The sequence below is a fragment of the Cinclus cinclus genome, chromosome 28, assembly GCF_963662255.1.
Source record: "Cinclus cinclus chromosome 28, bCinCin1.1, whole genome shotgun sequence".
NCBI classification, from domain to species: domain Eukaryota; kingdom Metazoa; phylum Chordata; class Aves; order Passeriformes; family Cinclidae; genus Cinclus; species Cinclus cinclus.
The window spans coordinates 1,980,467-2,005,312 of record NC_085073.1 but is presented as its reverse complement, the minus strand read 5'-3'; the positions used below and the strand labels follow the sequence as shown (position 1 = coordinate 2,005,312).

Sequence of the window (24,846 nt, the reverse complement as noted above, 5' to 3'; positions counted from 1 at the left end):
GGGGCTCTCTCTGGGATGCCAGGGAGCAGCTGCAGCTTTGGGATGCTGCAAGATCAGGGGGAATTGCAAGTGGACAGAGCCGTGCAAGCCCAGGAGCAGGTTCCCATGAGCACCCTGGGATAGTGGAAGGTATCCCTGCCCATGGCTGGGGGTGGAACAAGATGAGCTTTAAGGTCCCTTCCATCCTAAACAATTGTGGGACTCTGTGTGAGAGTTAAAGCTCTGTGCCTGGGTGAGCAGAGGTTGGTGTGTGCTCCTTTCCCTGACCACAGCAGCGTGAGCAGGAGCTGGATGAACAACCCCAGAGTGTGGTGGATCCTGGGCACCAGAGAGATTGATAACAGCTTATTTCCCCTTGATTCTGTGGGGAATGAGGGGTCTGATGGGAGCAACCAGGGCAGTTTATCCCCTCCAGCCTGTCCCTGCTTCCTGTGCCATGGTGGCACCAGCACTGGGGCTCTGAGAGTCAAAGGTGTGGGGCTGTGGTTTTGCAAACCATCTGCCAGCTAAGATGTTCCTCTTCCTGTCCATCCTGGCCAGCCCCATCTTGGGGGCTTCTGGGGCACATTGTGCTCCAAATGGGGAACTGATTTTCTTTGGGTTTCCTGCTGCCTTACATGTTCAGCAGCCCCTGGAAAGTCCAGCAAGCCCAGAACTCACTCAAGAGAAATGCAGGGTGAGAAGGGCCCTTTCTTGTCACAGCAGCCTGTGCTGCCGTGCCCTGAGCCACTCCTGAACCTGCTGCAGGAAGCTTTGGCAGGGGCCAGCATGGCCCTGAGTGTCCCCAGAGCAGAGGTGGGAGCTGCCAGCAGAGCTCATGTGTTGGAGGCAATCCAGGAATTTGGGGATAACTTTGGTCTTTGTTTTCCTTGCAGCACTAGGCTGGAAATTGAGCTTTTTGGTTGTTTTGTGGTTTTGGTGTTGTTTGTTTGTTTGTTTGTTTGTTTGTTTGTTTGTTTGTTGTTTTTTGGGTTTTGTTTGTTTGTTTGTGGGGTTTTTTGTATTTTTTGTTTTGTTGTTGTTTTTTGGTTTGGTTGGGTTGTTTTTTTTTGGTTTTTTTCCCACTCTCATCTCTATACATATAATTTAATTTTTTTTCAAACTTGAATTTGAAAATGCAGCCACTTTCCTTTGAGACAGCAGCTTTTCATCCACAGTGGTGAGCTCAGCTCTCACCATCCCAGCAAACTGCAGCTCCAGGTTTTTAACTGCTGCAGTTCTTTTTGTTCACATAGGAAAACATTTATTTGAGCTTCTCGTAGTTAAAACAAAGCAATCTTTGAGTAAAATATCAGAGGAGCTTGTTAATGGTCAATTTTCCTAGACAGTTGTATTAGGATTCCTGATAAGGAGTGTTAGTGCTTGGTTTGACAAAAGTACCAGAAATCGAAGCCGCATGTAGAGGAGACACAGACAAGATAATCTAATGGGTCTCTTTTTGTCTCCAGCTTGTTCTGAGCTGCAGAGAGCACTGGAAGGGCTGGTGTGGGCTGTGAGGCCAGGCTGATGCTGCTGTGGGTTTGTCACGCTGGCCATGGAGCAGGGAGGGGAAACTGCCTCCCACCTTCCCGGGGTCACCCATCCACAACCCAAACAATGGTCACTTTGTGCCCAGGGCAGCATGAGAGATGGCAAAAAAAAAAAAAAAAAAAGAAAAGAAATCTGCTTTCCCGAGTTCTCTGGGGCTTCCAAGGGGTTGGGCAGTGGGGCTTTTTCAGGGCATTTTTTGTTGCCCAGCACAAAGGATGAGACCAAGGAGCACTAGCTCCTGCCAGCTGCTGTTGAGTGATGCCAGAGTTGCACCCAGGAAATGGTTTAAAATGTGCAGGCAGGAGAAAGGTGCTGGTTAGTCTTGGGAAAGAGGAGGATCCGTGCTACTCATTGAGTGCCATCTGCTGGCACCTCACCCGTGCCACCATTTGTCCAGGGACAGTGTGGGTGAAGTGGGGGTACGCAGCCTGAAGGGATGGTGAGGACGGGCTCCCTTTGCTCTTTCAGCTGTGCACTCCCTGCCCCTGGTGGAGCAGGAGGAGCCCAGCAGCACCTGCTGAGGGTGGCATGTCCTAGCCAGAGCTGGTGCCACCACGATCCATCACACACAGACTGGATCCAGACTGCCCTTGGCTCTGTCCTGTCCTCTTCCTGGAGCTGCCCCAGGCACTTCTCTATGTCCCAAACCAGGTGACACATTCAGATTTATAAAACCTTCCTCCCCACCAGCTCAGTGCCATAATCCCTCCACCAGTATTTAGGCACTGCTTGGAGATGTGTGTTGGGAACTGGATTTAGGGACAAGGGGACAAGGGCAAGAGGGGCTGGAGCAACTTCTTGGTGTCTTCTGAGCAGTGTGTGATGAACAAAATCGGGAGGGCTGATTAACAACCTAAACCCACAGTGCCATGCATCAGTGACTCCTTCTAAGGTCATGAGGGCTGGTGGCCCTGCCCCATGCACACCATAAGCTTTGGTGGCCTTAAAGCTGATGGGTTGGGATTTGTCTTCAGGTAAACTCTTCCTGTGACTTGTGCTTTTGGCTTTTGGGCTACCAGGGGAATTTAGAGCATGGGGTATGGTTATACAAAGTTGTGGATCCTTTTCAGGGCAAGGGACAAATGAACATCTTGAAGTGTTTATGTTTAAAGAGGGGGGGAAAAGAGTTGTAGTTCATGGAAATGGTGCTTTGTAGGAGCAAGTGGATTGAATTCAGCCCTTTTTAATGCAATTTAAATAATTGATGGTCTATTCAATTACAGAAATATTTGGCAGAACTCTAAATAGGTCACATCTGTCTTTAAATTGTTCTTCAGGTAAATACCTCACTGTGTGGTGTCACATGGACCAAATTCTATAAGAGCTGTTGTCTGGGAGGAAGAACTCTTTGGCTGTATATGCAGTTATCCCCAAAACTCTGCATCTGGTGTGCTCTGACCCACGGATTTGCTTTAGGGATTCCTTAGGAAGCTTGGCTTGTCTATTTTGGGTATATCCAGCTCCTGAAGTTTGCAGCTCTGAGGCTGCTGGCTGGAACTGGACATGGCCGGGGGCTTTGCTGGCAGCTTCTGTGTTGCTCTCGGGGGCCAGGATGGAATCCTAAACCCGCTGTGCCCCAGGAATGCTCAGCTTGGGAAAGGGGAAAACAAAAACACCAACTTTTGTTGTGGTGACCAGAGCCTGGAGGTTACTCGCGAGCAGGAGCCGGGGCTGAGGGAGAGAGGCAGGTGGTGCTGAGAACACTTTGTTTGGGAAAATTTTCCTCATTGTGTCCAACAATTCTTCTGAGATGATCCTTCCTGTGGGCTGAATCATCGTCTGGGCCAGTGCTGGCTCTCGGGTCCTGTGGCTGCATCCTGCGCCCTTGGGGCATCCACAGGGCCCCAGCATCCCACAGGATCACAGCCCCTGGGCTTGGAATGACCATCCCTAGCTGGCTTCTCACCCCTTTGGGGTCTGTTTTTCCCAAGGAAGCTCACAGGAACACGTGCATTAGTGCACAAGTCATTCCCCACCATCCCTCTCCCTGCTGAGAGAAGGCTCACAAACAAACTGCCAAGGCCACCCTGGTGGGGCGTACATTTGTTTGGCCACTTCCCTGCGTAATTTCCACATTATTTGGAAGCCATCCTTAATTTGTCTAATTTTTAACAGCCCCTGGCCTCCCTACCTGTAGGGCTTCAGCAGTGCAGGGCTGGGAGGGCTCACGTACACGCAGCTGGCACTGCCTGCCTGTTTGATCTCAAATGCCTCTCTGGCAAACTTCTGGGGTTTTTTTTTGGTCACTTGTAAGTAAACAAGCTTCTGTCCCCATTCGTCTTCTTGGTGAGTAATGGAAACCAAGTGGGAGAAGATTTCTGTTCTCCAGTGTTCCGGTTGCATCTCTGTGGCTGTAATTTGATTTTACATTGCAAATTAAACAATACTTGGAAAGATGCAAATCAGAGCGGAAATAGAGGTGGGTGCTGCTAAGTAGAGTAAGTGGGGTTGTTGCAGCTCCTCGGAGCATCTGTGGGGGTGTGTGGAACACCCCATGGCCCGAGGAACATGAGAGGTCACTGAGAGTGTCCCAGGGGACCCAGTGTGTTTCAGTCCTCACTGCCTTCAGGCTGCTGAGTTCCCTTCCTCGCTCAGCAAAATGAGTTTTCTCCCTTTCGACAGCAATCCATGTGTTAGTGTGGAGTGTCTGTGCCTGTCATGAGTGTGCAGCTCTGTGGTACAATAAATGACCTGGAAAAAATAGGATGTGGATTTACACTCAGTCTTCTCCCTGAAACTGTTTAATGGAATATAATGCCTGGTTTTGAGAATAACCCCCTATCTACTGAATTTCAATTGTTCTGTGGTAGCAGATGTGTTGATCTTGTTGACTGCATGTGAGGCAGAAACAGGGAAGGATCTTCACAGGACTGTCTGGGTTTATGGGAGAAAGGGTCAGGACCAGCCCTGGGGAGAAGGATTTGGGGTGTTGGTGGGGGAGAGGCTCAACCTGCCCCTGCCAGCACTGTGTCCTGGGCTGAGCCCCCAGCATGGGCAGAAGGGGAGAGGGGGATTCTGCTCCTCTGCCCTGCTCAGGTGAGACCCCACCTGCAGAGCTGCCCCCTGCCCTGGGGAACAGCATCAGGAGGGCATGGAGCTGCTGGAGCCAGTCCAGAGGAGGCCGCGGAGATGCTCCAAGGGCTGGAGCCCCTCTGCTCTGGGGACAGGCTGGGAGAGCTGGGGGTGCTCACCTGGAGAAGAGAAGGCTCCAGGGAGACCTGAGAGCCCCTTGCAGGGCCTGAAGGGGCTCCAGGAGAGCTGGAGAGGGACTGGGGACAAGGGATGGAGGGACAGGACACAGGGAATGGCTTCCCACTGCCAGAGGGCAGGGCTGGATGGGATATTGGGCAGGAATTGTTCCCTGGGAGGGTGGTGAGGCCCTGGCACAGGGTGCCCAGAGCAGCTGTGGCTGCCCCTGGATCCCTGGAAGTGCCCAAGGCCAGGTTGGACAAGGTTTGGAGCAGCCTGGGATAATGGAAATTGTCCCTGCCCATGGGAGGGGTGGCACTGGATAGGCTTTAATGTCCCTTCTAACCCAAACCTCTCCATGATTCTATAAAGACAGACATTATGCTGTGTGACACCCTACTGCAAAGGGGGTACCACAGGGTCTGGTCTGGGCCACCTCCGTGTTCTGCAGGGTTGGGTTTATCCCGGGTTGCTTCCAGAGCTTTGGGACATCCCCTTTGCGCTCTCCCAGCCACCATGGTCCCTGTCACCCATCCTGCCACAGTGCAGTGACCCTGCAGGGCTGGCCATCCTGGCTGTGGCGTCCCCACTGTCACCTCACACTGGGTCTGTTTCCATCTGTGTGGAGGGATCAGAGCTGCCCCTCCAAAACACAACTGATCTGAGGGACAGCAAGGAACAGCAACTCCTCTGACACCTGTTGTGGGTCTGACTCAGTCCAGTGTTATTATTGGTCCGTTTCCCTGCACTTTTGTCCCTTGGACCCTCCTTGACATTCTCCTGCTTGCAGGGCTGTCAGGCTTGGATGAAGGCTGGTGATGAGGGACATGGGGAGTTTTGTCCTAGAGAGGTTGGCGACAAGGGACACGGTGGGTTCATTCCGCAGGCTGATGACCTTTAGGAAGCCCTGACTGTGTTATCCTCCATCCTCTTCTCCTGCCTCTCCTTTGTGCTCGTGTTTGGTCACTGCTGGCCTTTGTTTTTACAGCTGGGGGAAGTGTTTTGAGCTTTAAAGTTTATTTTCTTCACTCTGGTTGTCGTCACACGTTTGTTTTCTTTCTCCGTGTGGCATCTTGCTGGCTCTCCCAGGGGCTGGGAGAGGGACTGGCTGCAGCTCTCGGGGCATTCCTGCTGGAGGGAGCAGGATCTTCCCTACATTTGGGAGGCCCAAAAGCCTCTCTGCCTTCACTTCTCTCACTGGATTTTAATCTCAGAATCCCAGAATAACTTGGGCTGAAATGGACCTCAAAGCCCATCCCCTTCCACCCCCTGCCATGGGCAGGGACACCTTCCACTATCCCAGGCTGCTCCAAGCCCCAATGTCCAGCCTTGCCTTGGACACTGCCAGGGATCCAGGGGCAGCCACAGCTTCTCCCAGGGCACATTGTGCCAGGGCCTTACCACCCTCACAGGGAAGGAAAGGGCTCCAGGTCTCCCTGGAGCCTTCTCTTCTGCAGGTGAGCACCCCCAGCTCTCCCAGCCTGTCCCCAGAGCAGAGGGGCTCCAGCCCTTGGAGCATCTCCGTGGCCTCCTCTGGACTGGCTCCAGCAGCTCCACGCCCTCCTGATGCTGTTCCCCAGGGCTGGGGGCAGCTCTGCAGGTGGGGTCTCACCTGAGCAGGGCAGAGGAGCAGAATCCCCCCCCTCCCCTGCTGCCCACGCTGGGGGCTCAGCCCAGCACAGGGGGGGTTCTGGGGTCAGTGCCCATGGCTGGGGCAGGCTGAGCCTCTCCCCCACCAACACCCCAAGTCCTTCTTCCCAGGGCTGTTCCCATCCATCCATCCATCCATCCATCCATCCATCCATCCATCTATCCATCCATCCCCTTTTTTTTTATTTTAATAAATCCTGTACAGTCTGACCAACCTTCAGGAGGAACACAGCCCAACAATTCACTGCTGGTGTGAGCCTTGGCACCCTGGGTCAGATTCTCGGCCATGTTCTAGGCACAGGCGATGGTGGCTCTTCCCCAGTGCTGCTGTGTGCACCCTCTGCAAGGCCTTGATGAGACTTGGGCTGGCCCAAGTCATTTACTTCCTTAATGATGACTTAAAATAAAGGCAAGCTTTTATTTTGATTACCATAAAATCACTCCCTAAAATGCTGTGGGGACCTTCCTTTACATCTACAAATATGACTTGTGTCTAAAGTGAGGGATGGCTGAATTTGCTGGTTGGGTTTTGTTGTTTTTTTCCAAAGCTTCCTCACCCCGGTGCTGGGCACTGGTTTGTAAATTTATTATTGCATATAATTGTTACTGTTTGTGCACATGGTGGGACTGTTAGGGTGTCCTGAGCAGGGACAGGAGTTGGACTGGGTGATCCTTGTGGATCCCTTCCAGCTCAGGATAGTCCAGGTCTGTCTCTGGGATGCCACTCCAGCACCCTGAAAACTAGCCCGGGGGCTTCCTTGGAGCCTGCCTTGTCCTTTGAGAGCAGTTTCAGTGATACCAGAGCATCTCCCAAAAGAGCAGGAGGTGCTAAAATTTTTCTTTGACTCTTTTCCCCCTCTTTCTGTCTTTGTTTGGTTTTGGTGTAGGTTCAGTTTCTCCCCATAGTTATCCCTCATGGAAAGCCAATGGGGAATGGATCATTCTTCAGCACTTCTTCCCTGGTTCTCTCCTATTTTTCCCCAACCTCAAACATTTCCTAAACCCCATCTGTGTGTGTGCAGAAACTGCTGAACTGGAATACAGTGCAGGAGATGCCGAGTAGATGCTGAGCAGAGAAATTAACAATCACCAAAGTGGTCGCATCAGCTTTTTGAAGTCAAAAATTATCCCTGAGTGCACATTTGGGGATGGGGCAGCAGCAGCAGGTGCTTCTTTGATTCGGGGGGGTGTGTGGGGTGGATGGGCCTGTTGTGGCTTTGGGTTCTGGGTTCATTCATCATCCAAAGATAAAGGGGCAGAATCTGCCTCAGAAATGGTGCAGGGATCTGTGAGTTTAATGTGGGTGCTGTTGTGTGTCCCCCCTTGAGGTGTCTAGTCTGGGGAATGGTGACACTGGACTCCTGTTCCAGAGCATCTGTTGATGGAGTCCTGGAATATCCTGAGCTGGAAAGGACCCACAGAGATCATCCCTGAGAGCGGTGTCCAAACGCTCCTGGAGCTCTGGCAGCCTTGGGGCCGGGACCATTCCCTGGGGAGCCTGGGCAGTGCCCAGCACCCTCGGGGGAAAGAAGAACCTTTCCCTGAGCTCCAGCCCAAGCCCTGACACAGCTCCAGCCCTGCTGGGCTCCTGTCCCAGAGGGAAATGCCACCTGGCCTATTTGATGCCCCTGGACAGGTCAGGAAGTGGCATCACATTCCAGCCCCCTTCCACAGGCAGGGACACCTTCCACTATTCCAGGTTGCTGCAAGCTCCATGCAGCTGGCCTTGGACACTTCCAGTGCAGCAGAACAGCTGACCCTCACTGACAGTTTTGGTCCCACCTCAGATTTCAAGGCAGTGAAAGGAATAAAACATCCCCTGACCTGCCCCATGAGCATAGCCCTCCAGGATGGTATTGCCAGGGACCTTGTGCTGCCCTCCAGGTGTTCAGGGTGAATTTTTTATTTCCCCCCCCCCCCCCTTTATTTTTATTTTAATTGTTTGGTCGTGCACCGGGAAAAGGAAGTGAGCAAATTGTATGGTCCCCTTCACAATCGACGTCCTGTAAACAGCTCCCGGCTGCCTTCCACTCACAGCTGTTTTTTCCTACTTGGGGGTGGATGGGGCTGGTAAATAAACAGGAATTCTGGGAGCTGCTTCCAGCACCCCCTTTTTCCTCACAGGGGCTGTGCCAGCCCCTCAGAGCCTTTCCTGGGGGGTGCCTGGGTGTGTTGTTCCTCACTGAGTGGAGCCAGTTCTCATCAGGAAAAACAACTTTGCTGGTTTTCCTGGGACTAAAGCTAATTACTAGTCGACTAATTTTATTGATTTCCAATCCCTTTTAGCAGAGATTTTGCTGTGGGGCTGATTGCCAGAGCGATTAGCACACAAAGCCGCTTAATTTGGAAGTGTTTATCAAGCAGCCTTCTGTCACCTCTGCTTCAAATCAAATTACGGTGACACCAGTGGCCCTGCCTGTTGTGGCTTGTGCTGTCCCACCCCCGAGGGAGGCAGGTGGGGAGCAGGGCACCATGGCAGAGGGTTTGGAACTAGATGATCTTTAAGGCTTCTTTCCAGCCAAACCATTCCATGGATCTAAATGTTCCATGAGCTTGAAAAGCTGCTGGCTGTGGGGTTTTTACTCTCAGCTGCCACCACATCCTTGTCCTGCTCCAACCCTTGGGCACTGCTGTGACTGCAGAGCTGGAATTTCCCTCCTGGCCCTCAAATCCCCACCATGGGCACTGTGTAGTCTCTCTCTTGAGGATGGAAGAGGCACCTTCATGGCAGCTACAGCTGCTTCCAAAACTCTCTAGCCACAGGAGGGATTTGGCCTAAATATTTTTAATAGAATTAAAAAACAAAACAAAACAAAAAAAAACTGGCCCAGTCATTTTGCTGGAATCAGATTAGGGAGTGCAGATTGTGGAGGCCAGGGAGAGGGAGAAGCTCAGCCTGGCTCAGTCACAGCTGAGCACAGGAACCCCAGCAGTGTCCCCCATTGTCACCTCTGGGGCTGCTGTGTGGGTCCCTCGCTGCCTCCTCATCCTGACAAGTGAAAACAAGGTGTGTTTGTGACATTTCGAGTCACAGGAAGAAATCCCAGAAATTCCTCCTGTGAGGGTGGCCAAGCCATGGCACAGGTTGCCCAGAGCAGCTGTGGCTGCCCCTGGATCTCTGGAAGTATCAGGCCAGGCTTGGAGCACCTTGGGACATTGGAAGGTGTTCCTGCCCATGGCAAGGGGCTGGCACTCAATGGGCTTTAAGGTCCCTCCCAACCCAAACCATTCCATGATTTGAGCTTGCAGTGTTGCAGCTTTCCAGCAGTGCATATTCTCCTTAGAGTATCCCTTGATACAGGATTTAAGAGCTAAAACTCTGTATTTGCTTTACCTATGGCATCTGAGAAGGTTCAGGAGCAAGCAACCTGTTCTCCATTGCTTCATGTCCTCTGGATCTGGAAAGATGGCTGCACAGCCCTGGAGCTTTGCTATGAGCAAAGCGATTGTTAGGGACTGAGCTTGTTTTAAAAGACCTTTCACAGAATCCTGGAATATTCCGAGTTGGAAGGAACACACAGGGACCATCAAGTCCAACTCCTGGCCCTGTCCCATTCACACAAAGGCCATAGGTTGTGGGATCCTTGGCTCTGTCCAGGTGGTCAGAGCTGACTGCAGAGCCACATTCCCTCCCACACCATATCCAAGTGCTGTGCTCAGACTGGGGCCTTCAGAGCTCAGGGCTCAAGGACCAGCCCCTGTGCCCAGGTTTGTTTGGGGGCTGTGGTTGAAACCAGGGCAGCCTCTCTTGTTGCAGCATTTTTAGCTCCTGAGGATGGCAGCTGGAAGGCACAGGCTGGGAGCTGAGCAGGAGAGATGTGGGATGGATCACAAAACCCTGCTCCCTTTTAATGCCTTTACATAGAATCCTGGAATAGTTTGGGGTGGAGGGACATTAAAGCTCATCCAGTCCCACCCCTACCATGGTAGGGACACCTTCCACTGTCCCAGGCTGATCCAAGGCCCAGTGTCCAACCTGGCCTTGGACACTTCCAGGGATCCAGGGGCAGCCACAGTTGCTCTCGGCACCCTGTGCCAGGGCCTGCCAACCCTCCCAGGGGAGAATTTCCTCCCAATACCTAAAGTAAATCTATCCTCCTTTAGGTAAAACAGTTCCCCTTTCCTATCACTCTCCTGTGTTTTCTTGTGGGAGTTGTGGGTCCAAAGTGGTTCTGTTCCTTCTGGATGAGAAAAGCTCTCATTGCTCTGTGTCACTGGACACTTGTTCATAGGCTTTACTAGGGTTCATTGTTGCACTTAGGATGGTTTTTCTGAGCCTAAATGTGGTTAAATTATTTTTATCCCTGCTGAAGCTTAGGACGGCTCCTGTCTATCAGCTCTTCTTGGCTGCGGCAGGAAAACTGTGAGGAAAAAAAATGAATGTCTGACAGCTACATCTTATTCTATTAGTACGTTTTAATTAGAACATGAGCAAGAAATGTGTTATGAATATTCATGCTCAGGGTTATTAAAATGCACGATTAATCTGTACTCAGTTTAATAACTGTATTAATGGCAAGAGGAGGTAGCTCCTATTTTTGTCATTTCTCAATTGGAAAGTGTTCCTTAACTTGGGTAGTTGGGAAATGGGGTTATTTTAAAATCAAGTTGGCTCCTGCCAGCAGCATGGGCACATGGGCATCTCCAAAACTTGCACACCTCACAGTGGGAGAGCACTGGAAGGCTGGTAAAGCCAAGCCCTGCCAGGATGGAGCTTCCTTGCGCAGGCAGAATTTAGCTCAGTGCCATGGGAGTTTTCAGTCACAGAATCACAAAACCCCAGAATGATTTGTGTTGGGAGAGACCTTAAAGCCCATCCAGTCCCTACCCCAGCCACGGTCAGGGACACCTTCCACTGTCCCAGGCTGATCCAAGCCCCAGTGCCCAGCCTGACCTGGGACACTTCCAGGGATCCAGGGGCAGCCACAGCTGCTCTGGGCACCCTGTGCCAGGACCTGCCCACCTTCCCAGGGAACAATTCCTTCCCAATATCCCATCCAGCCCTGCCCTCTGGCAGTGGAAGCCATTCCCTGTGTCCTGTCCCTCCATCCCTTGTCCCCAGTCCCTCTCCAGCTCTCCTGGAGCCCCTTCAGGCCCTGCAAGGGGCTCTCAGGTCTCCCTGGAGCCTTCTCTTCTCCAGGTGAGCACCCCCAGCTCTCCCAGCCTGTCCCCAGAGCAGAGGGGCTCCAGCCCTTGGAGCATCTCCGTGGCCCTTTGGACATGATCTCTCTTTGGTGACTTGGATTTATCAGTTTTTTAGCCAGCACTGTGGGTGTTTTAAGGCAGCAGCTCTGTCCCAAAGTATGGGGCAGTTGGGGTCCAGAAGATTCTCATGGCATCTCCATCTCACCTGAGGCATCTCCTGGGCAATGCACAGAGTCAGGAAACACATTCCCAGGTGCCCCAAGGTGCCTCTGACCCTTCCCTGGGCACCTGGATCACCTCTACAGCTGCTGGGGTGCCCTTGGATGAGCCCTGGGGCTGCTGAGCTGTGTCCTTCCCACCCCAGCTTTCCTCTCTTCCCCTTCCTGTCTCCCCACTTGTGTTCAGCCTGGCTGCTCCTGCTCACAGAGCCAGGATGTGTGACCGTGGTTGGGTGACACCATGTCCAGAGGCTTTGTGCTGTGAGTGGAGCAAATCCTGCTGATGGGAGCTTTTCCAGACACACCTGCCTATGGCCAAACTGTGGGATTTTGCAGAGCTGGCTGAGGGCATTTGCTGCCAAATTGTAGATCCTTAGGAATATGAAGGGAGGGAAGAGTGGGCTGGCAGGGAATGTAGGACAGATGCCAGACGTTGAAAGAGGGCAGTCTGCTTTTTCCTGGCTTCATCCCATAAATCCCTGAATTCCTAAAACAGCTGCAGGTGTTGAAAATAGGGATATGTTTGCTGGCACCTTTCAAGCCATTGGCTGCAACCTGGGGAAGTTGCAAGACTATTTTCCAGGAGAAATCAGACAGAGCTGGCATGGGCCCCTTCAGAGGTGCTTCCAGAATCTTGGGATGCTTTTTGCTGCATTGGTGGGAGAGTGGAACCTCACTTCACCTTGGCAACCACAGGAACTACCTGGAGGGCACAAGAGACCTTTTGGGTTTCCCCAGGGGGCTATAAAATCCCAGAATCCCAGACTGATTTGGGTTGGGAGGGACCTTAAAGCCCATCCAGTACCACCCCCCACCATGGGCAGGGACACCTTCCAGTATCCCAGGCTCCTCCAAGCCCCATCCAGTCTGGCCTTGGACACTTCCAGGGATCCAGGGGCAGCCACAGCTGCTCTGGGCATCCCCAGCCTCGCAGGGAAGAATTTCTTCCTGAAAAAACAAAGGTTGGTTTGCTGTGATCCCATTTGGGGTCGCAAAGGGGCCATGGAGGGGTTGAGGCCGTGCTCCAGATGAGTGGCTCATCCTCTGCAGACACTGAGAGCACTCAGGGGTTTGGCTCCTCTCCAGGGCCTCTGCCATGGTGGTGGCACCACAGGGTCAGCAGCCTGTGCCAGGGATTTGTCCTTGTCTAGGGGATGTGTGACCCTCACCCTCTGCCTTTGCCTCCTGTGCCACCCGCTGTCTCCTCTCCTTCCTTCCTTGGGGAGACTAGGCAAGGATTTACTTTTATTTTTCAGGTATTTTGGCACAGAATGCCAGAATGGGTGAGGTTGGAAGGACCATGGTGGTTCATCTGGTCCTACCTCCCTGCTCACACCAGGGCATCACAGGGCACAGGATTGCATCCAGACTGTTTTGGCATAACTCAAGAGAATATCTAAAGGTTCTTTAAAATCTGAAAGGACACTCAAGGGAGGAAGACTCAACAATCTGAGGAAAATTTCCCTGGACTTGCAGGCACCCTATCTCCCTCCAGAGCTCACTGAGCATCCTCTCTAGGCATATTCTGGCCTGGGAATGCTGCTCTGCTGTGGGTGGGGTGGTGGCAGGACAGAGGGCTCTATGGGAGATCAGGGTGATCCAGGGTGACCCAGGACCCCCAAAGCCCATCCTGTGGGGCAGGGGTGGGTGTGAGTGTCTGGATTCCCATGCCCCCTCTGCCTCTGAGGTTCCTTGGGTTTCTCATGGGGACTGTGGTGCTGCAGTCCTTGTCCTTCCAGCCTGAAGGAACCACTTTTCCAAGGATGTCCAAGGCTGCTGATCCTGCTCATGTCTTCTCCCCGACCCCTGGGGAGCTTTAAAACACCCATGACAGCAAAATTACTCAAAGGAGCGTTTCTGCCTCCTGCCTCGCCAGGGTTTGCAAGGATTGCAGATGAATTGCTTTGGAAAAACACATTAGCAAAGCAAAAGTTTATTCTAGGAAGTAGGAGGTGGGAGAATTGGCAGTAATTCTCCCTAGTATCCAAGGTATTATTAGAGGCTTATCCCTGCTCTGCACAGTAATCACATTGGAAATTTTTGATTAGAAAACAAAATCTAAATGAGAATTATGAATATTCATTAGGTGTGGAGATTAATATGCATAATTATGCAAATTAGACAGCAATTAAACACCAATTCTCTGGGGAAATGATTAACACAAAGGCACAGAAATAGAAGGATGTAATTTGAAAGAAGTTTCTGGTTAAATGAACAGTGAGGGGAGCAGAGGAGACAAATCGGAGGCATGTTTGCCATAATAATCAGCTTTGCCAAGTGAAATGGGAGTGAGCCCTGCCCCCATGTCCTTGCTGCCACTCAGCTCTCTGCTCCCAAAAGGGCGTCCTGGTGCACCTGGAGGTGCTGTCCCCGATGGAAGAACCAGCACAGGATGAGTCCCCAGAGAGCCACAGGGCCCTGGTGGTGCCACAGGGCAATGTTGCTGGGAGAGTCTGGTGTCGTCCATGGCTGGTGTGGCTGTGATCCCTGTTGGGGGCAGGGGCTGTCCATGGGTTGGGAAGTGTCCATGGCTGGTGCTACCATCACTCTCAGCTTTCTGCAGATCTGAGATTTCTCCCTGTGCAGCCCAGCAGAGTTCACAAAGTTCATGTAGCACCTCCAAAGATGATGGATCCCCCCCACCCTGCCCAGCCTCTCTCATAACCCTGGATTTGCCCCCTTGGAACACCAGGTGCTGTTCACCAGCCCCTGGTCACCCACTGGAGCAGGAGATGGAGCAGCACAGTTGGAGATCCTGCACCTGAGTCAGGTCGAGGCTGTTTTCCAGGGAAGGTTCCTTCCTTGTGGTTGTGGTATCAGCTGGAACTGTGGGAGCTGTGCTGATGCAACATACCAAAGTTTTTGTGTCATGATGGACATTCCCAGCTCAGTGAAGGGGCTCCAGGGACTGGGGACAAGGGATGGAGGGACAGGACACAGGGAATGGCTTCCACTGCCAGAGGGCAGGGCTGGATGGGATATTGGGAAGGAATTGTTCCCTGGGAGGGTGGGCAGGCCCTGGCACAGGGTGCCCAGAGCAGCTGTGGCTGCCCCTGGATCCCTGGCAGTGTCCCAGGCCAGGGTGGACATTGGGGTTTGGATCAGCCTGGGGCAGTGGACAGTGTCCCTGACCATGGCAGGGGGTGGAATGAGCTGAGTAAGGCTACTTCCAGTCCAAACCTTTCCATGATTCTCTAACTCCCCTGGTGCCTCGTGCAGCCCAGGAGGTGCTGCCTGCATGGACTTGGCAGGGGATGAAAGGAGCTGATTTCTCACCACAGCCTGTGCAGAAACATTGCAAAACCTTCTGCCTGCTCCTCTGCTGGTTTGGGTTGGATCCCTTTTTGCTGAGGATATTCTTGGGAGGGCTAAAGCTGAGAAGGCTGGGGGTATGCTCTGATGGCCCCACTTCCTCAGGGGAACCTTGGGAAAGGACACCCCTGGATAGGTGACTCTGTAATGCTGGACCCCCAGCAATTCCCATGTGAGGATTTTGCCTCTGGAAACTCTTTCATTCTGCTCAGGTTGAAGAGTTTGGCCCATGATCTTGCAGCACCATGGGCAAAATTCAAGTCCTGCTGGAGCATCCAAATGTATACAATGTGGTTTTGATTTAGAGTTCAGTCCCTCTCACCATCACTCTCCAGAGGAAGGAGGTTCGTGGGTGCTCTCTGGAATAAAGGAGTTAAAATACTTGTTTCTCCTCTTCCCACTGTCCCATATTTTGAATCAATTCCAAGATGTGGTGGGATTTGCTTTGAAGTTTGTGGAGTAACTCCCAGCGGGAGTGGGAAGGTGAGGAGGCAGAGGGGAGGCTCAGTCACGCCAAGTGGAAGTGGTTTATTAATGAAAATATTGTTTTGTTTGTAGAAGGAAGAGTTAATTTTATGAGAACACCTTTGAGGCTTTGCTGATAAAGCAAAGAGTAACCTTTGTTCTTCCTGTTTTTCGGTAGGCTTGGATGAAAGACCAGGATCAGGTTCCTGGGGAACGGCAGATCAAAACAGCTCCACGTTTGACCAAGGAAGGGTAAGGACAAAGCACAAACACCAAACTCCAACCAAAACAAACGGGGTCTTCACCAGGCCTTTCAGAGCCTTGGGTCTAACCCTGGAATGGCTTTTCTTGCCCCATTTTGGACATGAGTTCTGTGAACTCTCTAGGGTTTCCCCCATCTCCCCAGGCTTTGCTACCTTGATGTCTCCTTGAGGCTTCTCCTCCAAAAACCTCTCCCAGACCTGCACTAAGATGGGCTCCTGTGGCTGCTCAGACATCTCCCTCCCTGCATCCGGTGTTGGTGTAGGGAGAGGGAGCCCAGAGGGCAGGACGGGTCCCCAAAGGAGACACAGATGGGTGGGTCAAGGGATCTGAGTGGGTTGAGGGATCTCGTCTGATGGCAAAGCTTCCTGAGCACCTGCCCCACAAGCCTTTGGGAACCTGAGGAGGAAATCCCTGCAATCCACCACATTGTCAGGCCCTGGCACCCTTGGTGGGGTTGGAGAACTTGGGAAGGGTTTTGCAGGGAAGGAGTTGAGGCTGCAGCACATGACTGGGGCCTGAGTATGGGAAGACTGAAATGCCACAAACTTCATGGAAATGGTGTCACTTTTGTTTGGATGGGTTTGTGTGATTTGTTTTTGCAATGGCATCTTTCTCTCCCCGCCACTCAGCAGCAGAGCTGGGGCTGTGGCATCAACTCTCATTTGTATATTTAGAATTTATATAAATATATCTAAAAATATACATTTACATTTATCCAGCCTTGTCTTTGCCCCTTCACTCCCTTGGTTCAGGGAGGGGCTGGCTTTTGCCTGGTGGATGCCAAACTGCCCCAGACCTGCCAGCACAGGGCAAAGCATGGTTCCATGTCCCCTCTTGCCATGTCCCCTCCTAATAGCATGGCCTCTGCACTACCTTGGCATGAGAATAAAATCCTTCCCATGCCCTTTTCACAAGGAGCCTTTGGCTTTGCCGCTTCCTGTGGGAGGCTGGGCCCTGGCAGCCTCGTTTTTGGGGATTGGGCTCAGCTTCCTCACGCTCAGGTGTGACTGTCCCCTTTGTCCCAACAGAGCTATGGCGAAGGCCCCCACTATGGTGAGCACCGGGACCTGCCATCCCACAACAGCATCTCCTCATCACCATTCCTGGGAGCTGGACTCGTGGGTGAGTGCCTGCAGCTGCCTGCCAGGTCTCCAGGGCAGGGGACACATGGCACTGCCTGTCTGTACTGGGGGGAGTGCTGGGACAGCGTTGCTGTTCCCTGTGCTGGACCTGCTACAGGTGTTCTCCAGGTGTGGTCCAGCAAGGTCATACCCAGAGGGTTCCACCAGTGCCCGCTGTGCCAGCTGTTTTATGTGTGTGGTTATTTTTCCCTGCTTTGTGGTAGCACCCTGAAGCTGTAACAGGGGTTGATGCCCACCAGGATGGGCTGAGTGTGCTCCTGGAAGCTGGGAATTAGGGGTGGGAGAGATACCTATTGTTAAGGATTTATTAAGGACTTGGGAAGACCCTGCTTGAGTGGGGAGGTGGCATCACATGATCCCACCACAGTCACTTCCAACCAGACCCACTGGATGACTGTGACTTGCAAGGGGCTGGTGGCTGTGTCACTTCCCAGAGAGCTGGGGGTGCTCTCTTTACTGCATTGGGGTTTGGAGGGGCCTCTTCCCATATCCTGTTAGGCTCCAGCAGCCTTGTCTGGCCCCTCTATCCCCAGCTCCACGCAGGCAGTGTGAGGAGCTCACAGGGACTGGCAGGTGCTGGGGAAGGTGATCCTGCGTGACCGGATGCGTGTGATCATTCACCCAGTCACCTCTCCCAGCTTGGGGGTGGGAGGAGAGATTAAGAGCAGAAAATATCCCTTCTGGAGGGCTTAGAAACCTCTAATGGCATTAGGTCAGGAATTTGGTTTAGTCCTCCCCATCTTTGCTTTGAAATGCTCCAGCATATGTGGAAGGAGTGGGGCTGGGGCAGGGCTTGCTCGTGGTTGGAAGGGAGGGGTAAGTAAAGAGAATCATGTTTGTGACAGAAAATCCCCCCAACACAAAATCACCCCTGTGGATGTAGTGACAAAGGGGAAGAGCAGAGCAGGGTAGTTCTGGGACAGGAGTGGCCACACATTGGCCCTTCCTGAGTCAGGGTTGGGGCTCGCTGTGAGCTCTGCTCCCCCCTTTCACCCCTCGTGCTGTTGGGGACACATTTGGGTGTCCCTTGGGGATCCTGTGCAGGGGGAGGAGCCTTTCTGAGCAGCTTCCCCTGTCCCTCTGCAAGGAGGATCTTCCTTCTCCCTGTGTGGCCCAGGACGATGTGAGTGGAGCACAGAGAAGTTTTTGAGCAGGACAGGGGAGCCTTGCTGTAGCTCAGCAGAGCTTGGGGGGGACGTGCGTGGGGGGACCCGTCCCAGCCCATCCCACACCTGGGGCCAAGGCAGCTTTGAGAGTTTCCAGCTGAGAAGGAGCTGCCCTGGGAGGAACAGTGAGGTTTTCCCTTTGATGTGTGTGGGGAAGATGCCTTTGGCTCCCTCTCAAAGCCGGGGCTCCGGGTCCTTGGCAGCCACTGCAGCTCTCTCTGCAAGCCCAACCAGTCCCCAGCACGTGAGGTGATTTCCAGGGGCTCTGAAGCTGAGGGGGAGCACTGGCCCTGTGGCTAGCAGAACTGATGCCACAATCTGGCCCCACGTTCAAGGGGATGTGTCTCCCCAGGGGGATCAGGAGCAGCACCACTGAAATAGGCATCAGGCAGGGGGGAAAGGGTTCCTCATATTTCCAAGTCCCTTTTGTTCCTAAAATTGAACATAGTTAAAGTAGAAAGCATTGATTCTAGGAGCAGGTTCCAAAATACATAAATCAGTTTTCATTGTAGAATCAAAGAATCACGGAGGGCTTTGGATGGGAAAGGACCTCAAAGCCCATCCAGTCCCACCCCCTGCCGTGGCAGGGACACCTTCCACTATCCCAGGCTGCTCCAAGCTCTGTCCAACCTGGTCTTGGACGCTTCCAGGGATCCAGGGGCAGCCACAGCTGCTCTGGGCACCCTGTGCCAGGACCTCACTGCTCTCACAGCCAGGAATTTCTTCCCAATATCCAATCTAAACCTACCTCTTTGCTTATGTGCTGGGAAGGAAGGAGATGGTGAAGAGCAGGGGTGGGATTTTCTTTTCTTCTTTTCCAAGCTGCTTCTGAAAACTTTTAGAGTGGCAAAATGCAAAGGGATAAGGGAGAGGAAAGGCAGGAAAAAAAAATAATGCTTCTGTAAAATGAAAGGAAAAATAGGAGAGAAAGGGAAGTTTTGGAAATGTGTCCCCTTTTGTGCCAGACCCTGCTTTCCAGCAAGGTGCCCCTCAGGGTGGGAAGTTCATGTTAATGGGGTGGTTGAGTGGAACCGGGGAATTTTAAAATCTGAGGAGGTGGAGGGAGCAGATGGGGACGAACATGTTGTGGTAGTTGATGGATGAAAGGTGTGTGAAACATCTAAGCCCTTCTCCAAGATCAGAATTTTTATCTCTTTCCCACTCGACCTCTATTTCTTCAAGGAGGATCAGGAGCTGCAGAAAAAAAACATTTTGGAAGCAGCATGGATGCTCTGTGTTGGCAGTGGTGGGTTGGGCCAGTAGAGAGGGAGGCTGAGCTGAAAGGGCCCCCCAAAGTCAGTGCTGGGGCTCTGAGCAGTCAGGGTGGTGATGGCTCCTCCTGGGACCACTATCCTTTGGATTTTGTGCTCCTGAAGTCCGTGCAGGTCCCAGGGCCAGGCTGCAGCCTCTTATGCTCTGAGGATGGGCTTTAGGGACAGGGAACACCTTTCCACAGCAAAGGGACTCTACAGCAGACAGTGCTTGTTGGAGAAATGGAGCAAATGGTGATTTTTTTGCCTCAATTTTCCAAGTGGAAAAGGGAGCTGTTGATTTGACCAGACCTTGGCGGGCTGAGGAGCTCCTGCCAGCCTGAGCTTTGAGGCAGTGATCACATCCATTGCACTTGCCCTGTCCCTGCAGGCTGGTGGCATTTTGGGGCCCTGGTGTAGCTGGTGCTCCCCCTCCTGCATGAGCCTGTCAGCACTCAGACTGATCTGACAGAGCAGGGAACAAGGAGGGGGATTGGGAAGCTGCAGGGTGGAGGGGCCCTTTGGGTAAGGGAGCAGTGCAATGTGTCCATCCAGACTTCTGCTCAGTTTATCTCTGTGCTGGGAGCTGCTGTCACAAACTCCACGAGCAGCAAACTCTGTGGGAAAGACAGGGTGGAGGGATCTGCCTGGCCCAGGAGAGAAGGAAAGCAGGTCTGAGTTTGAGGGGAGCAGGACACTGCCAGCACATCCCTGAAATCCCTGCAGGCTGTATCCCTGCCCCTTGTTCCTGTCCTGATTGGGCCCTTTGGTGTCATCCCAGCCCAAGCCCTCCTCCCCTGCCCAGGGTCCCCTTCCCCAGCCTGAGTCCCCTCCCAGGGGCAGTGAGGAAAGGGTTGCTTAGCCCCTGGGGTGTATTTGGTGGGGTACAAAGCTCTGATTTAATCCCTGTTATTCCCTGCAGTGGCCCCAGAGCAGGAGCAGCAGTGGGTGGCAACTGGAGGGATGGTCCCTGCTTCTCACCCCAGTCCAGCCCAGTCTCGGGGTGCTGACCTTGTGAATCACAGGTGCACACCTGATCCAAAAGCAGTTTGAAAGGATAAGCATTGATTTCTGTTCAGCTGTTGAATTTGAGCTCATGGATGTTCTTTGGGTGAACATGGGGCGTGATGGGAGCTTGACTGTGGGAGGCATTTTCAGCACAGAGCCAAGAGGCTGCACTGAGACAGCACCTGTGGGAGATGCTCCCCCCATCCAGGGCTCCCACAGAGCTGCGGGTGATACCCCTCCTGCTCTCATTAAAGGCACAGTGTGAGTGGAATCTTCAGTCACTCCCTTCTGCCACAGTTTCAGCTCCACAAGTGATGGGGAAAATCAGAGCGCTCTACAGGATGGACTGGCAGGGAGCTCTGGGCTGTGTTGCACTTGATTGAATAACCTAAATTTGTCAAAAGAATAAGAAAATAAATTAGAAAGAGTTCAAAGGAGGGACACAGAGCTGGGGAAGGGTCTGAGGAGGAGCTGAGGGCACTTGGCTCGTTCAGCTGGAGCAGAGGAGACTGAGGGGAGACTCCTCGGGGGCTGCAGCTCCTCCCGAGGGGAGGCAGAGGGGCAGGGGCTGAGCTCTGCTCTGGGACAGGGACAGGAGCCCAGCAAGGGCTGGAGCTGTGTCAGGGCTTGGGCTGGAGCTCAGGGAAAGGTTCTTCTTTCCCCCGAGGGTGCTGGGCACTGCCCAGGCTCCCCAGGGAATGGTCCCGGCCCCAAGGCTGCCAGAGCTCCAGGAGCGTTTGGACACCGCTCTCAGGGATGCTCAGGGTGGGATTGTTGGGGTGTCTGGGCAGGGACAGGGGCTGAGCTGATGATCCTTGGATCTTCCAGCTCAGGGTATTCCAGGATTCCGTGATTCTAAATCCCAAAATGGAAACACTATGAGTGTTCTGAATGAGAAGCATCCCAGGCTGCCAGGTGGGGGACTTTGAACCAGGTGAGCAGGTGCAGAGCCAATGTCTGAGCCCTCCATTGTTCCCTCCTCCAAGTTTTCCAGCTTTGAGCCTTTGGTTCCCTGGAGGACAGGGAACCTCCTGGGGAGTTCTGAGCTTCCCAGCATGTGGTGGGGAGAGGTGACAGGAGCAGCTCTGGCTGTCCTGGGGTGGTGCCAGGACACAGCACAGTGACAAACCGGTTCCTCCCAGAGGATGAGGAGGGTGAGAAGGGCTTTTTGTCTGTTTAAAGTCACCAATTCCACAATTCACCATTCATCTTCAGCAGGGACAGGCAGGGAGTGGAGTGGTTAACTTGTGAGAAAACTGATAAGCCATAACAGATTTCTTTCTAGTAATTATTTCTAGTAATTAGCTGCCTTTCAGAGCAGTGTTCCTAATCGGGTGGGTATTGTCAGCGCCTGTAGATTGGGGTCTTCCTGGACAATGGGTTTAATCAGGGTGTTGTTGCTGCTCCTGGTTTTTTAACTTCTTTTTTTTTCTCTCTGTTTTTAATCCTTGGCTGTGTTTTGCCTCCCCTTTTCCCCCAGGCCGGAATTCTAATGGAATTAGCAGTGTGGGGCTGGGGGAGGTGCTTGGTGGGTGGTGGCTGTGCTGAGGCTGGGGTGATGTGGGGGCATTGGCTCTGCCAGTGCTGGAAAAACTTGTAGGCAGCATTTAAATATTTTTTCTTGGGCTGTCAAGTGTAGGGCCAGGAGTTGGACTTCGATGATCCCTGTGGATCCCTTCCAATTCAGGTTTTTCTGTGATTTTGTGGTCTGTGTGAAAAATGGCAAACCCATGATTTATGTAAAAACAGTTTGCTTCGGTGGAGGTGAGATGCTGCCATGATCCAGGGTGCCAAAGCCAATCCCTGACACTGCCAGAGCGGGTGGGAACCTCTGAGAAGAGCAGTTTTTATTTTTCTTCCTCATCTCCAAGCTCAGGAGCAGATGTGCCTTTGGGAGGAGTTGCACAAACGGTGTGGGGGGTTCCTCTGGAAAAGCCCTGGGTGAAGGCAGGGCTGGGGGAGGCTTGCTTCCCAGAGCCCCACACAGCCAGATCCTGCAAGAAGGAACATGCTGGGAGGCTAGAGAGGCTGGGAAATGGCTCCTTAGGCAGGGCTGGAGGCAGCACAGGTAGGTGAGGGACAGGAGAATGAGCTGGCAGGGGGAAAGGCAGGAGGGTAATGCCAGAAAGATTTGGAATGAGTGCTCTCAGCCAGTGTCTGGGTACACTGACTCAAGGTGCCTTTTTTACCTCCTGCCTTACCTCCTATCCAAAGGAAACCCTTTCCTCTTCAAAGGATTTGTTGCCACTCTTCTCCTCCTCCCCCCACAAGATCCCTCCACACCCATCTGCAGGATTTCAGGAATTCTGTTAGGAGCAAGTTGGAGTTTGGGGAGCTTCCTGGTGGGTTTTCCCAAGTTACTGGGACTTGTCTCCTTCCTGGGGCTTTGCCACCTTTCCTGGTTGGTGCCCTGGGTTGTGGCTGCCAAGGGTTGACAGGGTGGGTCTGGGTTTGCCACCTGTGCCATCTCCCTGCCCACAGAAACAGCTCCTTCTGTGGGCAAGTTCAGCCTTTCCTTGCCCAGCCTGTGCACCTTTTGAATTTCAGCAGGCTTTTCCAATCCAGAAGTTTGCCATTTTTTCTTCTGCCTTGATTTCAAAGATATTGAAATGAAAATGTCTTCTGCTGAGTTTTTTACTGCTTTTTTTCCCTTGTTATGTGATGATGGAGGGTACAGGAGCTGGGGCTGGCCAGGACTGCCCTGTCTTTCCCAATGACCCCCATTCCACAGGGCACCCACAGACCCAAGGGTGCAGCAGATGCTGACTGAGGAAGGAGAGACATCCAGAGAAGGCTGTGGGTTTGGAGCAGTGCAGAGCTGGCACTGGGTTCATAGAATCCTTGAATATCCTGAGCTGAAAAGGACCCACAGGTCCATGAGTCCCTATCCTGTCTCTGCCCAGACACCCCAACAATCCCACCCTGAGCATCCCTGAGAGCGGTGTCCAAACGCTCCTGGAGCTCTGGCAGCCTTGGGGCCGGGACCATTCCCTGGGGAGCCTGGGCAGTGCCCAGCACCCTCGGGGGAAAGAAGAACCTTTCCCTGAGCTCCAGCCCAAGCCCTGACACAGCTCCAGCCCTTGCTGGGCTCCTGTCCCTGTCCCAGAGCAGAGCTCAGCCCCAGCCCCTCTGCCTCCCCTCGGGAGGAGCTGCAGCCCCCGAGGAGTCTCCCCTCAGTCTCCTCTGCTCCAGCTGAACGAGCCAAGTGCCCTCAGCTGCTCCTCAGACCCTTCCCCAGCTCCGTGTCCCTCCTTTGGACGCTCTCCAGCAGCTTTGGCTCCTTCTGATCTTGTGGTGCCCAAGGTGCCCCCAGCACTGGAGGTGAGGCTGCCCCAGTGCAGAGCAGAGTGGGACAATCCCTCCCTGGCCCTGGTGCCCCCCAGAACACGGTGGCCCTTAGGGCTGCCAGCGGTGACTCAGATCCAACTTGCCACTGACCAGGACCCCCAGGTCCCTTCCCACGGTGCTGCTCTCCAGCCTCTCATTCCCAGCCTGTCCCTGCATCCAGGGCTGCCCCATCCCAAGGGTGGGATCCAACACTTGCCCTGTTAAACTGCACATGGTTGGGGATTGCCCAGTGTCCCTTCACCTTCTCAGAGATATCCAGGAGTCCCCTGGTTCAGGCCAAGTTCTCTGGTGATGGCAGAGGCTGCTGGATGGGATTTGGAGCACCCTGGGATAGAGGAAGGTGTCCCTGCCTATGGCAGGAGGTGGAACTTGAAGGGCTTTAGGGTTCATTCCAGTCCAAACCATTCTGTGTTTCTGTGATTCCCCATTGCAGTTACACATGGAAGCAGCAGTGTGTTTATCAGATGGGAGACATGGCTGCTGCTGTCCAGCCAACCCCTGGCATTACCCTGCTTTTCCTCTGCTTTAGGAGTAATCAGGACCTACCTGAAGCCACAACCTGCTGAGTCCTTTGTGCCCATGGCTGGTGCTGTAGCAGATCGAGCTCTTAAGCTCTTTTAGAAATTAGGTCATTTACGAGATCTATCCTCTGACATTTTGACCTTTGTTTACTTAATGTTTAAGCCTCTGAAAGCAAATGGCAGCAGCACCCGGAGCCTCCGGCTGTCGCTGGACAGAGGGAGGGGGAGGCTGCAGTGTGCCAGGACCTTCCCATCAGGAATGGGGGTCTGGGGCTTGGGGGTTGGAGTGGAGGAATCCACTCTAAAATTTCTGGGTTGAGTTCAAGGCCTCCATGGTAAGGTTGCAAATTGAGCAGCCTCCTCTCTCTTCCCATCTGGCACAGGGTGCCCAGAGCAGCTGTGGCTGCCCCTGGATCCCTGGAAGTGTCCAAGGCCAGGCTGGACAGGGCTTGGAGGAACCTGGGATAGGCTGGACACCTGGAAGGTGTCCCTGTCAATGGCAGGGGCTGCAATGAGATGATCTTCAATATCCCTTCCAACACAAAACCGTTCTAGCATTCTCTGGTCGCTGGGCCCTGTGCTTCAGGGGGCTGGTTTGAGGCATTTTGCTTCCCCTCCCCTCTTCCTCTGATCCCCAG

The 24,846-nt window shown here is 53.1% G+C and overlaps 1 protein-coding gene across 14 annotated transcripts in view; it reads left to right on the top strand.

Annotated features, from left to right (window-relative positions):
• Positions 1–24,846, top strand: part of TCF3 (transcription factor 3) — an 83,209-nt gene that overhangs the window by 27,714 nt on the left and 30,649 nt on the right. For all 14 annotated transcript variants that reach the window (XM_062510041.1, XM_062510051.1, XM_062510049.1 and 11 more), the window contains 2 exons: positions 15,688–15,761; positions 16,802–16,895. In XM_062510041.1, coding sequence (XP_062366025.1) covers positions 15,688–15,761; positions 16,802–16,895 — 168 coding nt within the window. The remainder of the gene's footprint in view (positions 1–15,687; positions 15,762–16,801; positions 16,896–24,846) is intronic.